The sequence below is a fragment of the Magallana gigas genome, chromosome 2 (genome assembly GCF_963853765.1).
Source record: "Magallana gigas chromosome 2, xbMagGiga1.1, whole genome shotgun sequence".
NCBI lineage: Eukaryota > Metazoa > Mollusca > Bivalvia > Ostreida > Ostreidae > Magallana > Magallana gigas.
The window spans coordinates 1,055,746-1,071,514 of record NC_088854.1 but is presented as its reverse complement, the minus strand read 5'-3'; the positions used below and the strand labels follow the sequence as shown (position 1 = coordinate 1,071,514).

At 34.5% G+C, this 15,769-nt stretch overlaps 1 protein-coding gene across 1 annotated transcript; it reads right to left on the bottom strand.

Annotated features, from left to right (window-relative positions):
• Positions 1-201: 201 nt before the first annotated feature.
• Positions 202-15,764, bottom strand: LOC105336611 (fibroblast growth factor receptor 3). Its single transcript, XM_011440972.4, has 15 exons — positions 15,591-15,764; positions 11,129-11,284; positions 10,149-10,355; positions 9,501-9,785; positions 8,980-9,267; positions 8,617-8,709; positions 7,914-8,002; positions 7,094-7,210; positions 5,388-5,556; positions 4,768-4,878; positions 3,716-3,915; positions 3,345-3,458; positions 2,882-2,993; positions 2,377-2,473; positions 202-2,080 (listed from the first exon to the last, which is right to left on the bottom strand). Exons 1-15 carry the CDS (start codon positions 15,625-15,627, stop codon positions 1,906-1,908), a joined length of 2,250 nt encoding a protein of 749 aa, XP_011439274.3. The 5' UTR covers positions 15,628-15,764; the 3' UTR covers positions 202-1,905.
• Between the last annotated feature and the right edge of the window lie 5 nt (positions 15,765-15,769).

Here is a 15,769-nt window from a genome sequence, read left to right as displayed (position 1 = left end):
GTCTGTCAGTGGGCCAAGTCAAATATTACATACTTAACAGAGACAATTTCTAAAACAAACGTCAAGAGAATAGTCTAGTCCTAATTTCTAAAAAGAGCTCTAGAAATATGTTTAAACGGCAAATAATTATTATTTGGTCCAGCATGGTTTTTCATCATAATTAAAGTATGCTTATAATAATATAATAATTTACCATTCATCTGCTTATTTTTTTTTTTATTATTTACTTCATTGCACTTCGTATAAATAAAAGATAAGCATGAAAAAAATTATAAACAACCAATATATACGTTCAACAAATCAAGCACCAAAAAAAGGACAGATAGACATGAAAAAGTTTAGTGAAATATGTGAAGCACTATTTCATCATATAACAAATATACTACAACAAAACACGGCCATACAAAGATAACAGTTACTTATAAATTAAAGTCGTAGCAAAATATCTAACTGACTAAATAGAGGTTAAACAATTCCATATCAATCTAAAATAATTTTTAAAAAAATATGACAAAATGTTGTTGTAAAAATCACCCTGTGGGCAACAAAATTGTAGATTTGTGTCATGATCCCTGCAACCTACCATATATTCACCAGTAACTCATAGAAAACAACAGTATAATATACCCTTATTTTGAGCAGAACTGCATTGGTGTAATCGGTTTGGTATAACTTTTAAAAAAAGCGAATAACAAACCTGTGAAGCATAAGAACAATCTATGCAACCTTTACAAGTAAACATCCTAGTAATACATGTATACATTAAAATTTCAATCAACCTTAGTTATAATGTATAATAAGATTGAAAATATAATCTATCATGTTAATATAGTAATCATTTAGTTACTGATAATAAAACATAACAAAGAAGCTAAGTCTTGTTACATCACTGAGTGTCTATATCAATACACTACATAAAGATTTTATTGTATGCACAGTTTGAACTAGTACATGTGGGAAAATATTTGTGTATATTTCTCATCCTTGGTTTTAACCTAAACCTTCCCTTTCCATTTAAGATTGTTTAATTGTAATATTCCACGTGATTTTTACAAACTTAATTCTTATCTTGTACAACAAATTCACAGCCCTAAGTAAAAAAGCTAAGTAAAAAGTGCTTACCCTAACCCTGACTTTCAAGCAAAAAATATTAATCAACTTGTATGTATATTGTAATAAAAGATAAAGATTTTGAATTTTAGTATCTAAAATTTCAAAACAGACACATCATAAACGCACACAGAAACTTGTTACCTACTAAGTATGTAAATAGACACACATAACTTCTATTTACTCATTGTCCCAAAATATCTAATGGGTTATCAAATATGTGAAATATCAATATTTGTATATAGATTAAAAAAGTGAATAAAAAATATAGCAGAAGTTTTTTTCAATCACTCTTATAGTGGACGGGAAAATATGAATAAGTAACAGTGAGATCTTATATAAAGAAAATTCCCTACACATTGATGTCTTTGTGTTGTTCAGGGTTAAAAGTAAGAAACTATATTAATAAAATTCTTACACATAGCTTGCAAATTTACAAAATATACATGACAAAAATGTATATGACCATTATATCAAGATAACCAATGCCTTTAAAAGTCATTTTTTGTTTTTTTTTCACAAAGTTTTGTTAATCAACAAATGTTGAGAGAAATATTCAAAGCAGAATATACAATGCAAGCAAGCTTCTGCATAAAAACACTCCTTCTTTTTAGTTCTGCTGCATGTCTTATAGTTAATGCCATAGATTATATTCGAAGATTAAATGTAGTTATAGTTTTCATTCCCCAATGTAGCTGCACATTACTATAGGCTATGATTGAAGGTTTGATGGGGCTGCAGGTTATGTTTCAGGGTTTGACATGGCTGCAGATTGTGGTCAAAGATTTGACATGGCTACAGGTTATGTTCTGAGTCTACTTCACTCTCTGAGAGATGCAGAGAGGGGAGATCATCCAGTACGATGTTTGTGTCGCTGTGGGTCAGTAACGTGGTCAGTGTCTGTAGGATGTCGGGGTAGAGAGGCCGCTGGTCAGGGTCACCACTCCAGCACCGCTCCATCAACCCAAACCTGTCAACACACCGATAGATGTTTACAGTGCTGTATGCCTAATTAACATAGGCGTAAAGTATATTGTATGCCATATCGGCACAGAGGCTGATTTTTAAAGCTATGTATGCTTTATCAATACAGAGACAGTTGTTTACAGCATTGTTTTCCTTATCCAAATCAGATATGTCTTTTAAAACATGTATGCCTTATCAACGCAGAGATGGGTGTTTACAATATTCTATGCCTTATGGATTCTTATATACAGTATATCAATATGCCTATAGTTAATTTTGTGACACAGAATATTAACTTACAACTGGGGACTACAGTGCTGGGGCTGGGGCATGCGTTCTCCATTCAATACTTTCTCTTTCACTTCATTTATGTCCATGGTGGGGTAAGGTACCTGCCCTGTGATGTTAAAAAAAATAGACCATGTACTTATAACAATCATGACTTCATTTGATATACTGGTCCGCAGTGAGATATATTTGCAATAATGAGGCTCTCGTAAACCTTTCTATAATTTCTCGCAGGCGAATAAAAGTTGGGTTTTTTTAGTAAATGTCAAAAAGCTTCAATCATCTTTGATTTTTTATCATTCTATCTGTCTATCAATTTTCTCACACTTTATTATATTAAATCAAGACATACATGTATTTAGCAGGATGATCAAGATATTGCTGACTGATACACAGTAACTAAATAATTTTTTAGGCATTGCACTTTAAAAACTCATTAATACATGTATGGATACATGAAATGCATAAGAATATAAAATTCATTTACATAACAAATATAAATTCAAATATTTCTTACCAAAATGTATTATTTGCCACAGTAGGATGCCAAAAGCATATGTGTCAGACCTTGTGTCGTAGATATTTTGTGATAAGGATTCTGGGGCCATACATCTAACAGGAAGGGATTCCTAAAACAAAGGAATAAATCAGTGCTCTGTGTATTTTTATTTTGTTGCTTTCTAACAATGCGGTGATCAAAAACAATATTGTTAAAAAAATGGGCACTAGTGCAGCATTACATTTATTTAAATAAATAACATGCAAAACAAAATTGTATCATTGATATCTATGATTTTTAATTAAAACAGGTTAAATGATGAAACTTTTGAAATGACATCTCAGCCAGTGTCCATGCCCCATATACAAACAAATTCAACCTCAAAAGATGGTTATCATATGATTCATATCAACAAGAAAATGAGTCCTGATTCTCTTATTATCGTTTGTGTGTTGAATCTCTCGTACAAAACGTTTATTACCTTCTCGTAAATATTTCTTTCTGTGATTTCTTTCTGGAATCCAAAGCCCGAGAGTTTACAGACCCCTCCCTTGGCAACCAGAATACTCGATGCCGACAAGCGGTAGTATATCAGCTGTTGCATAAAATGTTACCATTCATAACTTAAAGTTAACATTACAGCAACACATGTAAAAGAAATGCAAATGTTTACAAATTTTAAATTGTCTTGTACACATCCATAAATACAATAATAATTATAATCATGATATAATTTCATGATTATGGCATTATTAATTTCTTCAATAAAAAAAATCATTGATTTTAACCCTAAAATATCTATTTTGCTATTGCAAGTAGATACAAACACTGCAGGGTTATTACAGATCCCACCTTGTACTTAGTGAGGTGTAGCAGGCCGTTGATGACCTGGGTGGCCATAGAGAGCAGCTTCTTGGCGTCTATTTTGCTGTTCTTGAGTCGCACTGACTCCTGGGACTGTATCTCCACGTGCTGAGCCCCGGGGCTGTGTTTCTGGAGGTACCGCTGTAAGGTCCCCTCATGGGCGTACTCTAACATCAGCATCCAGGGCTCTGTAAGCAGGTTATTGTGGTGAAAACCAACTTGCATGTGAAAAGTTATGAATGAAAAATCTCTAAAAAAACAAGAGATGTTTGTAAAACACTTATGCCCCCCTCCCTTGGAAACATCCATGAAAAAAAAATGAGTGGAAACTGCAAATAATTTGAATTTTTTTAAGTCCAACGGGCATAACTCTGTCCAAACCTGCTCAATTGTACCTAAAATCGAACTTGACTTATGATAAATTTGTATACCAAGTGTGTAACAGCTGATGAGGTGATGGCACTACAGTTAGGGTGATGACATTACCTTAGGATGATGAAATTACTATGAGGGTGATCACATTACCTGTGGGAGTGTTGGAGCCTATGAGGGTGATGACATTACCTGTGAGAGTCTAACAGCCAATGAGTGTGATGACATTACCTGTGAGAGTGTAACAGCCAATGAGGGGGATGACATTACCTGTGAGAGTGTAACAGCCAATGAGGGGGATGACATTACCTGTGAGTGTGATGACATTACAGTGAGGGTGATGACATTACCTGTGAGTGTGTAACAGCTGATGAGGGTGCTGGGATTACGGTTAAGGTGATGACATTACCTTAAGATGATGAAATTACTATGAGGGTGATGACATTACCTGTGAGAGTCTAACAGCTGATGAGGGTGATGTCATTACCTGTGAGAGTCTAACAGCCAATGAGAGGGATGACATTACCTGTGAGGGTGATGACATTACCTTTGAGGGTGATGACATTACCTGTCAGTTGATGACATTACCTGTGAGTGTGATGACATTACCTGCGAGAGTGTAACAGCCAATGAGGGTGATGACATTAGGGTGAGGATGATGACATTACCTGTGAGAGTGTAACAGCCGATGAGGGTGATGACATTACTATGGGCCTTCAATGACTTCATCACCTCCATTTCTGCTAAGAAGTACTTTCTTCCCACAGCTGAGGCATCATCTGATACAACAAAGTTTAACAGACTTTTACATCATAAGATACTGTAACTGTTATGCTATAGAATCTTTTATACTCAGACATTGTTACATATAGATAATTTACTCACATCATATCCCTGATGAAAGATTTATAAACAACGCCTTCTATAGTAATTGAAGTAAAAGAAAAGAACAAAAAGGAAGAATATATCTTTTTGACTTAAGCCTCCAAGTACATGTACCATCAATTCAGACAAATGTATAATTACTGTACCATTCAAGTGATAACTTAATGTACTTTAAAACAGAAATAAATTTAACATAAAGTGTCCACATATGACTATTAACACCTCCATTCATCCAAAAAGGCCTGTTTTAGATAAATTCCATACTGATGATGATGCTGTGACATTGACACTCATGTCAAAAGCAACTTTTATGCCAAGAATGAACCTCTAACTGATATTTTTCCTAATAAAAGTTGTGGACATGAAAGGACTGATATAGCCACTAGCTTCCCAGAGATGGTACCTAGCATTTTCTTGATGGCCACTCTTAGGACATCGGTGCTGTCCGAGTGTTTTCTCATCCGTCCCCTCCACACCTCACAGTACGAGCCGGTCGCTATCAGGTCCATCAGCCGTACGTCTCTCTTGGGGATCTCCCAGTACTCCCCTAGTCTCCTGTACTGGCCCTGTATCTAAAACACAATGGACATCAATGTCATTAGTTCCTATAATTAGTACCACATCTCGCATACGGATCTCCCAGTACTCGCCTAGTCTACTGTACTGACCCGGTACCTATAACACATTGAACATCAATGCTATCATTCTAATAAATTAGTGTTGCATCTAGCAGGTGCACTGATTTCATCATTATTGTTTCATTCACAGAATCTTTTATATGACTTGTATTTATACTATGCACAGCCTATTCTGCTTGCTCTGACCTCCTGATTACCTGTTCTTCTACCTGCATTTACTCTATACTTACACCAGTTCCATCTCTAACATTCTGATTACCTGGGGTGCGTTTTACAAAAGAACTTACAACAAAGACTTATATATAGTCAGTCACATGGTATGATCTTTAATGAACAGAATTTATATAAAACAATTTATTCACATCTTTTTTCTATTTGTATAATTTACCAGGTAATATTTTACTAGCATCAACACATAATCAGCATTGAAACACTGATTAGTTTATAAATGGCATTTAATAAATTTAGTCATAAGGCTGTACTGATCACACCTGTTTTGATTACACCTGTACTGAGTACAGCTGTTCTATCACTTCCATGGTGAAATCGCAAGGATAACACCTGTTTTGATTACACCTGTACTGATTACACCTCTATTGATTACACCTGTTCTATCATATCTATGTTGACATCACTAGGATTACACCTGTTTTGATTACACCTGTTATAATTACAACTGCACTGATTACAGCTGTTCTATCACTTCCATGGTGAAATCACAAAGATTACACCTGTTCTGATTACACCTGTTTTGATTACACCTGCACTGATTACACCTGTACTGATTACACCTATTCTATCACTTCCACGTTGACATCAATAGGATTATACATGTACTGATTATACCTGTCCTGATTATACCTGTACTGATTACACCTGTACTGATTACACCTGTCCTGATTACACCTGTACTGATTATACCTGTACTGATTATACCTGTACTGATTATACCTGTACTGATTATACCTGTCCTGATTATACCTGTACTGATTATACTGATTATACCTGTCCTGATTATACCTGTACTGATTATACCTGTCCTGATTATACCTGTCCTGATTATACCTGTACTGATTATACCTGTACTGATTACACCTGTCCTGATTACACCTGTACTGATTACACCTGTACTGATTACACCTTTACTGATTACACCTGTACTGATTACACCTGTACTGATTATACCTGTCCTGATTATACCTGTACTGATTATACCTGTCCTGATTATACCTGTCCTGATTACACCTGTCCTGATTACACCTTTACTGATTACACCTGTACTGATTACACCTGTACTGATTACACCTGTACTGATTACACCTGTACTGATTACACCTGTACTGATTACACCTGTACTGATTACACCTGTACTGATTATACCTGTCCTGATTATACCTGTACTGATTATACCTGTCCTGATTATACCTGTACTGATTACACCTGTTTTGATTACACCTGTACTGACTCTCACCTCCATGTTGACATCATTAGGACTGGGGATATCCTCGTCCAACAGTTCCTGCTCCTGATCGTCAGTGAAATCATCCTGTACCAGGGCCATCCTTTCTCTGTAGCGCCGCTCTCTCCCCTGATCATAACATAATTATACAGTTAATTAATGTATTAATGTAAAATAGAGTTCAGCCTGATCTTTACATATACATATAATTAATTAAGTGAACGTATTTATGTTAATATATGGTAGATCTGGTCTGATTATAACACAGAATTTTATGCATGTAAATGGAAGAATTTAGCCTACCTGGTAATCATCAGATTAAGGTAATGATAGAACATGGTCAGATCATTACACATAAAGTTAATGTAAGGGTATAACACAAAACCTTATATCTGATTACAACATACCATCATCCAACTGGCTTATTCAGACATGCTAATATTCTTGTCATTTCACACAATGATTACGGTGTTATTCAATGATTGGCTGTTTGATTTTTATAAAATGAACACATGTACATGTTATATTTAAAACTTAATATTTGTAAACAACCCTTTTATGCTTCGTTGTTGAGTTCATGTTTCACATGCAAAGAAGTCTTCATTTCTTTGATACATTAATCTTGAACATAATGACATTTTAGCATGCCCTGTGAGCTTACCTAATGCTGAAGTTTATTGTTAAGTGAACTTACCTAATGCTAATAGAATTATATCGACAAAAATGTGAATCTTTGTAATTAAAAACTTCATGTTTTATCTGAGTAGTTTGCCATATTTTATTTCAATGTGTAAAGTTTGTAAAGTTGAAATGATTTGATGAAGGAGCATACCCTGAATTTGATGGCTAACAAGATGAAGACAACAATCAGAAATATTGCCAGCACTGCACTCACAACAGCCCCCACTGCATAGGCAGACACTGAAACAGAGAATGTCAACATACAGGCCTCAATACAACAGTAATAAACACCCACTGCATAGGCACACACTGAAACAGAGAATGTCAACATACTGGCCTCAAATAAAACAGTAATTAAAAGCAACAATCAAACACTACACAACTTCAAAGAGATTTAGGTCAACAAACAGCATTGATATAACAATGTACTACTTGAGACCAAAGTCATACACAGCATTAATATAAAGAAACAATAAAACACTATGTAATTCCAAATGGAGGTCAAATACAGCATTCATATTATATTCTACAGTTAAAAATCAATTTTATGAAAACATACAGCATTAATGAAAGTAAAATACTGTCTACAACTACAAATAGGGTACAATACAGCATTCACAATGTAAGACTCCAAGTATGGGTAAAATAACAAAGAATATGGAAATCTAGCTCTAATTCACTTTCTATGAACTTGAGGAGAGAGAAGGAAAGTCAAAGAGAAAAAATTGATAAATTTAGCAGGTAAACCCTTCAAAATGTAAGGTAAATATGGAACCTTCAACAAAATCATAAGGATCACATGAGAAATGTGAGCTGATTCTGTAAATGGTACAGAGTGACTAGAGGATACACACTGTTAACATCCCCACTGTGGGTCTGCTCAGCGGCTGTTGTCGTGGACTCCGCCATCAATCTGTATCCAGGTTTTACAGATGACACTTCTTTTTCTGTGTAAATATAGAAAAAGATAGGGGGTTTCTATATAAATAAAGTCTAGTTCATGATTATCTTTATTGATAATTTTCATGTACAGTAGATTTGTAAAATTATTTTCTATCTAGGATATAAAATTCAAATATTTTGCCATTAGGTTAGGGCTAACAGCAACCTAATTTATTTATTTTTAGAGACAAAGAGTTATGCTATTGAGTCCTTACATATTTGCACAGAGATCATTAAGTTTATTGACCTGCCCATGCACCTACAGCGACACTCACCAGTGATGTTGAGGAAAACAATCTTAGCGTCTGTATAGACCGTCCGGTTTATTTCATTGCGAACACTACACGTATAGTTCCCTATGTTTGATTTCTTGACGTTGATGATCTTGTAAGCTGGGTGAGTGGTCAGGTTGGAGACCTTGAGGGGGTCAGAAAGGGGGGTAAAGGTCCAGAAGTAATGGGGGTGGGGCTCCCCTTTGGCCACACACCGAAGGTTGATGCTGGTCCCCTCCTCGTACACAACCTGATAGGGACTCACGATTATGTCCGTTTCTTTCACCGGAACTACCAAGAAAAAGTTTTTCAAAATATTCAAAAGAATATAGTTAGGGTTGATGACATGATCAAAACTGAGGAACGAATGAACTATTTATCGTGTTCATTTTGTCAAATTCAGAATAAATCCAAATCCAGTTCATCCTACATTTATAGAACTTTTTTTAAAATAAAAGAATATAAATTACAGGGTTATATAGAAAGAAACATTAAAACCTACATACATTGGATATTATACTTACAATAAACTTTCAGCTTGGGTAGAGTCTGGCAGATAAAGCCGTGAACTGACGGGAAAGTCACTTGACAAATATAAACATTCCCATCATCCTCCTCGGAAGCAACCAATGACAAACGAGCTAAGGTATATGTTTTGTTTTTATATACCAAGGAATAGTTTAAATCTTTATTGTCATGCTTCCAGCTTATTTCTGGAGGATTGTTACCATGGAAACTCACATCACAGTCGAAGAAGGCCTGCTGACTGACCTGGACACTGCTGTTGTAGTTATGACAGTGAGGCTCCTCTGTAAAATTACATCATTTCATGAAGCATAGGTTATTTCAAATACTTACACATAATTAATTAAAGAGCTGGGTTATGAATTTTTTATGTTTCAGTGCGGGTGAAGTTTTGACCACACCTATGAGGCTCCAGGCCTTCATATTACAAAGAAGCTTTAATACATACCAGAGATTTTGACAAAAAATCTTCAGTTTTTAAATGGATCTAGAAATGTAAAATTGTTCACCAAAAACAGGCATCAAACAATATAAGATCAACAATGGTCAACGACCAATAGCAATCACAATGACTGAGTGTGTAAGGTGGCCCAAAAATACTAAAGGTGTAATAGGATAATCTAAAGTCTGGGATGTCTGTTCCTTACCAATGACGTACAGCTCAAAAGATTTACTGTCCGTCCTTATAGAACAGGAGTAGGTGCCAGCATCAGAGAAGGAGATGTTAGAGATGTAGAGCGTCGTGTCAAAGTCACTGCTGTAGTGAGAGTTGTTGTATTTAATGGAGGCCTGCGGTAGAGCAAATCCATTGCTGTATACCTCATGGATTGGCGTAGGCTTCGTGTCCCCTACCCCTGTAATTAAAAACACAGTGCTTTAAATGTTTACCCGATTAAAAATTACTCATCCCTCTATGATGTTCAATTTATTGTGAACTATACATGGAAAAAAGGTACTACTGGCATATAAATGAAATAAAGGTTGTTGGTTTAAATCGCAATTTTTCCTTATGTACCTAATATATTTTTTTTATCTATTAAACCATTTTTAAAAGAAAAATAATTCAGTTGCCTGGATTCAACAAAAGATTATTGACAATGCATTTCTATTTTTTATATATCTAACAAGTTTCAACTCAATAAGAAATTCTGATATCAATACTTGCAAAAACCAAGATCTATAAAGACAGCAAGAAGTCCATACAATTGTTAGGTACATCGGTATATTGACAGTCGCAGAGGACAATGGAGGAATTTCTGAAGTCTTTACAAAGCTATATCTTTATATCATTATCCTCTCTCACTCCATTATTCATTAAATATTCACTGAAATATATTTATATACACTCTTGCAAAGAAGAAGCTATGAAAAAATAGTTTTAGTTTATGCTAGAATTCGGCTTCTATGAAATTGTTTACTTTCTTTTCTGTTTATGAATATTGATCTTGTAATTTAAGGACTGTAAGGCATAAATAATAGAATAAAATATAAAAACTAATGAATGACATTTAATTATGTTGCACGAACAGACTGACTATACACTTTGTTATTTATAAAATCTATTGATTAGCGGCCACTCATTCAGCTAGTACTACACACCTGTAATGAGCCTATTAATGCTAATTACCTGTAAAGCTCCAGGTGAGTCTGTACGGCTCCTCCACCTCGTGGAGACTGGCGAGAGCCTTGCCATCCTTCAGAATATTACAGCTCAGATTAGCTCCACGGTGTAGCACTGCCGTGCGATTGTCTGGGCCCTGGAGTGTCAACAGACCCGCCGATACTGTAAAGACAAAGCATTGTCTAGTTATTGATCACATTGGGCTGATTAGTAAAAGCAGCATCTCATTGACAGGGGTTTTTAGATTTTATCCAGAGAACAAAGCTTTATCAAGTCTGTTTAAGTTGAGGTTATTAGAATCCTGTGACAATAACCATGCAAATTATATATATGCATGTATTTTAACTGGATCAATGGAACAAAGTTTGGTTTGAAACGATACTATATGGCTCCTGTTAATTTTAGGGTCAGCAAGTTGTTGGAGAGGGGATGGGACTGGGAGGGAGGGGGTTATGGAGTTTGATTTGCTCCAAATAATATTTTTTAAAATGTAATACATGTATGTACATGCATGCTCATCAATCAACAATATTCATCTCCCTATAACTTGAGATCTATATAATTAATGTTACTGGTAAAAATCTAACACATTAGGCTTGGAGCCAGTGATGCAAAATGAATTTCTGACACCAATAGTTTTTATTGTTTTACATCATAAAAAATGCAGCACCTTCACAGACCAATGGGCTCAATTATCATCACTTCAGGGCAGAGGTTACCTTCATACTCAGAGTCTATGAGGTGTGTGACTGTTAATTCATCAATTATGCACACGATGTATAACAAAGACTAGCTGGCCCATCATGACTCTCTTGTTTGACAGAGACTGGGAATAGAACTACCACCCTCTACATGCAATATCTTATTAGATCTGAGTTCTTTGTTCACACATTCAGGAAATCAATAGGATAATGTGTCCTTTGTCAGCTAAAAATAAAATAGTTGCATGTGTGATATCTGAAGTTTATGGGTGTTTTCTGCATCTGTAGACTATTTGTACTCACATCTGTCATATTCTCTCAGATCTCTATCAGAGCTGTGTTTACCACAATTCCAGTAAATTTCATTAAACAAATAATTACAGATAATCTCATCACTATACAACCACCAGAACTGTTCTGGGAGTTTTTAATTATTCATACTTGCTACTAATTATCTTTAAGGCTTGTACACTGACCATGATATTGGCAGACTGTCTGTTATATTGCTGTTGATGACTGATCTTACATATACATGTATATGGAGTATAATACAATAAAAAAATTGAACTAAATTTGATCTCTCTCTCTCTCTCTCTCTCTCTCTCTCTCATATCAGTATTTGCTCAGAGTAAATTAATAAAATTAACCCAAATTATTGTCCAAATTAATGTCTTGCTAATTTATCTATATACCATAATATAGTTCAACATAAAATTCTAGCTTGTATCTGTTACTGTGGAATCATCAAATTTGGTGGGGGTCAATTTTCGTGGATTGCTGAAATTTTATAGGTTCGTGGGGACGTAATTTTGTGTATTTTCTTATACCTACAAAATGAAATATGACTTTTTAACCCTAATATATAATTCGTGGAGGATGTTAATTCGTGGATGAGAGGTACCCACAAATTCCACGAAAATTGAGCCACCACGAAATCTAATGATTCCACAGTATTAAACATTAAAGAACATATTCTGATCTTTCAGAACATTCGCTTCTGCATGTGTTTTATATTGTGAAGTATCACTTCATGATTAATATATCCTGAATAAATCAGTTGCAAATAATTTCAAGAGTATTTACAACTAAATATAGGTGTAGTCAACAGAATGTATCTATTATATAAAAAGCATCACATACTGAATAATCACTTCAATTTATGCATTCACTGTATTCAACAGTTCAATCCTTGTGTATATAACATGTGTAACAGATACTGAACAGTAACTATTTTAACTTTTAATTAACATACAATTTGTCATATTGTTTGTTCAATCACATAGTTGTAAAACAGTGTTTGTTGAAGAAGTACTATTGTAGAATATACAGACATACAGTAAAATAAATCAAATAAATTGCAATAATATATGAACCTGGAATCAATGTAATGTACATTTCATGAGATGCAACCAACTGTGGTAGGAAGATGCATGTTCTGAACCAAATTAAAATGAACATGGCGATAGAAAATAACTTACTCCCTTATGTATTTTTTCCTTATTAAATTTGTATAATGTGGGCACTGGAGAATGAAGAGAAATGTGTCCTCCATTTGAAAAGTAGATAAAAAAATTAAAATAAAATTTAAATCAAATCAATGTAATATTTTATTGTTACATAAAAAAGAGCAAAATGATTAAATTTACTGAGACCAACCAAGGTAGATATATGTTGTGAACCCAACAACTTGGCATTATTGATAATACAACTCGATTATGAATTTTTTTTCTTATCGAATTTGTATGATGTGGGCACTGGAGAATAAAATAAAACACTGGGTGTCACAAGCATCTTAAGATTAATCTATCTTGCTTGCTATTTTCCTGCACGGTACCTCCCAGATTCAATATTTAACATGCAGTGTGAGGACAGGAGTCTATTTTGAGAAATATGTTTCTTTTAATTAGACTATTCTCTATTACGGTAGTTTGTTTAAAAGTAACACTATAAATGTATAGGTAGGTTATACTCTACATATGTTACAAAATGTTTATGTGGAAAACACTTTCAAGAACTTTATAATTGCATTACACTGTAGCTCTTGATATAAATATCTTACTGATATCATCATATACAACTGGTACATTCAAAAACTGAGCTGGCTGGGTTAAAAAAATTAAATCTTTAATTTTTAAATTAGCATTAAAGATGATATTATTATACAAATAATGGCTGTTATGCTTCTTTTAATTTTTATAGAACCAAGATTTTATTTTCTCTTAATGTATTTCCACTAAAGAAATCTTAAACATGATTATCTTTTATAAAAAAAAAAAATATGGATTGCAGGCATAGAAAGACCAAATTATATGATTTAAATATTACTGTAACGGTAAGGAAGAAAAAATGACAGACCAGACTGAGATTTGAACATGGACCACCTGAATTTCTAGTCAGGTGCTTTACAAACTGAGCTCTCTGGCGCCGGCATGTGACTCAGAAGCGATCTGACCGTCACATTCCTCCCCCTTTTAAAAATGATCTTTGTCCGCAAAGATCACTCCTGGTATTAAAGGCTCTTTCCCCTGGCATTAGGGGTTAACCTGTAAGTTCCAGGGAAGGGTATGGTACTAAATGCAACAGGATGGAAGAAATAAAGACAGACTAGACTGAGATTTGAACACTGGCCTCCTGAATCTCTAGACAGGTGTTCTACCAACTGAAATATCTAGCGCTGGTATTTAAACTGGTCTGATCATCACATCTCCCCCTACCTCTTAAATTAATATCTTTGCCCTTGAAGATTACTCCAGGCTCTTTCCCTTGAAAGAAGTTTTCCTGTCAGTTCCACATTCCAGGGGTTGGTCAGAGCACCAAATGTATCGGGGAGGGGAAAAATAATGACATACTTGACCAGGATCCGAACATGTGCCCCCTAAACCTCTAGTCAGGTGCTCTACCACATAAGCTATCTGGCACTGGTATTCAAACCAGTCTGATTGTCACATATTAAAATGGAAATACCCAAAAAATGTTCTCCATAAACATACATTTTCAAAATCATAAGAACAAGAATATTGTGACTCTTTCATGGTAGGGAAACCGAAACACATACAGCAGCTTTATCAATTTTCTTTACATTTAAAAGACTCATGAGAAACAAGATTGAAAACATTATTTACTGGGAAAATTGATATCTTGATATTTCAAACACAATTAACACCAAGATATTTTTAAAGAGTTCTACTTTATATCATTTGTGATACATGAGCCAAATATCTTACTTTGGATTGATGTTATTTAATTATAAATATGAAATCTCATGAACACTATATAGCTTACAGAAGGTTGGAAAAATAGTTCAAATATGATGCCACCAAAAAAAACACCTAGATAAAATTTAAATTCCAGGTCTTTTCAAAACTAGTCAAGGGGCTACCTATTAACATTTCTTTAAAAATGTTAGTTTTCAATGGAATATATATACATGTAGTGAAAAGAAAAAAAATTGACATAATTTTGGCACCAGAGTGAATAGCCAGAATACTATAGGTAGACGATTAAACGACATAATTACCGTTACGTCAAATTTCAACAAACTATGTCATTTTTCCCAGCAAAAGAGCAGTATTGAAGTTACTGTGAAGGTGTCTTTGGGCCATTGGCATGTTGTACAAACTTAGCTATGCTTGATTGATACACTGTACAAGGAACTATAATAGCAACTGCCAACTTGCTAAGTTGTTAACTTTAGGAAATGTTGATTAATAACAGAACTATGGTAACATTAAATTTCAATGCGAATAAAAAGCACAATGTAACCTTACCAACAAACGATGACAGAAATGAAAAATATTGAAACATTTCCCCAGCAGACGAACACAGCTTTTCCCGACGAACGGGGAATCGGGTTTAGATAAGTCAGACGAAAGATACTCGGAGTTGTTACTGTAGGGTGTGCCGACCGACAGCCGAATTTTTTTTTTATTATTAATTTGTCAATGAA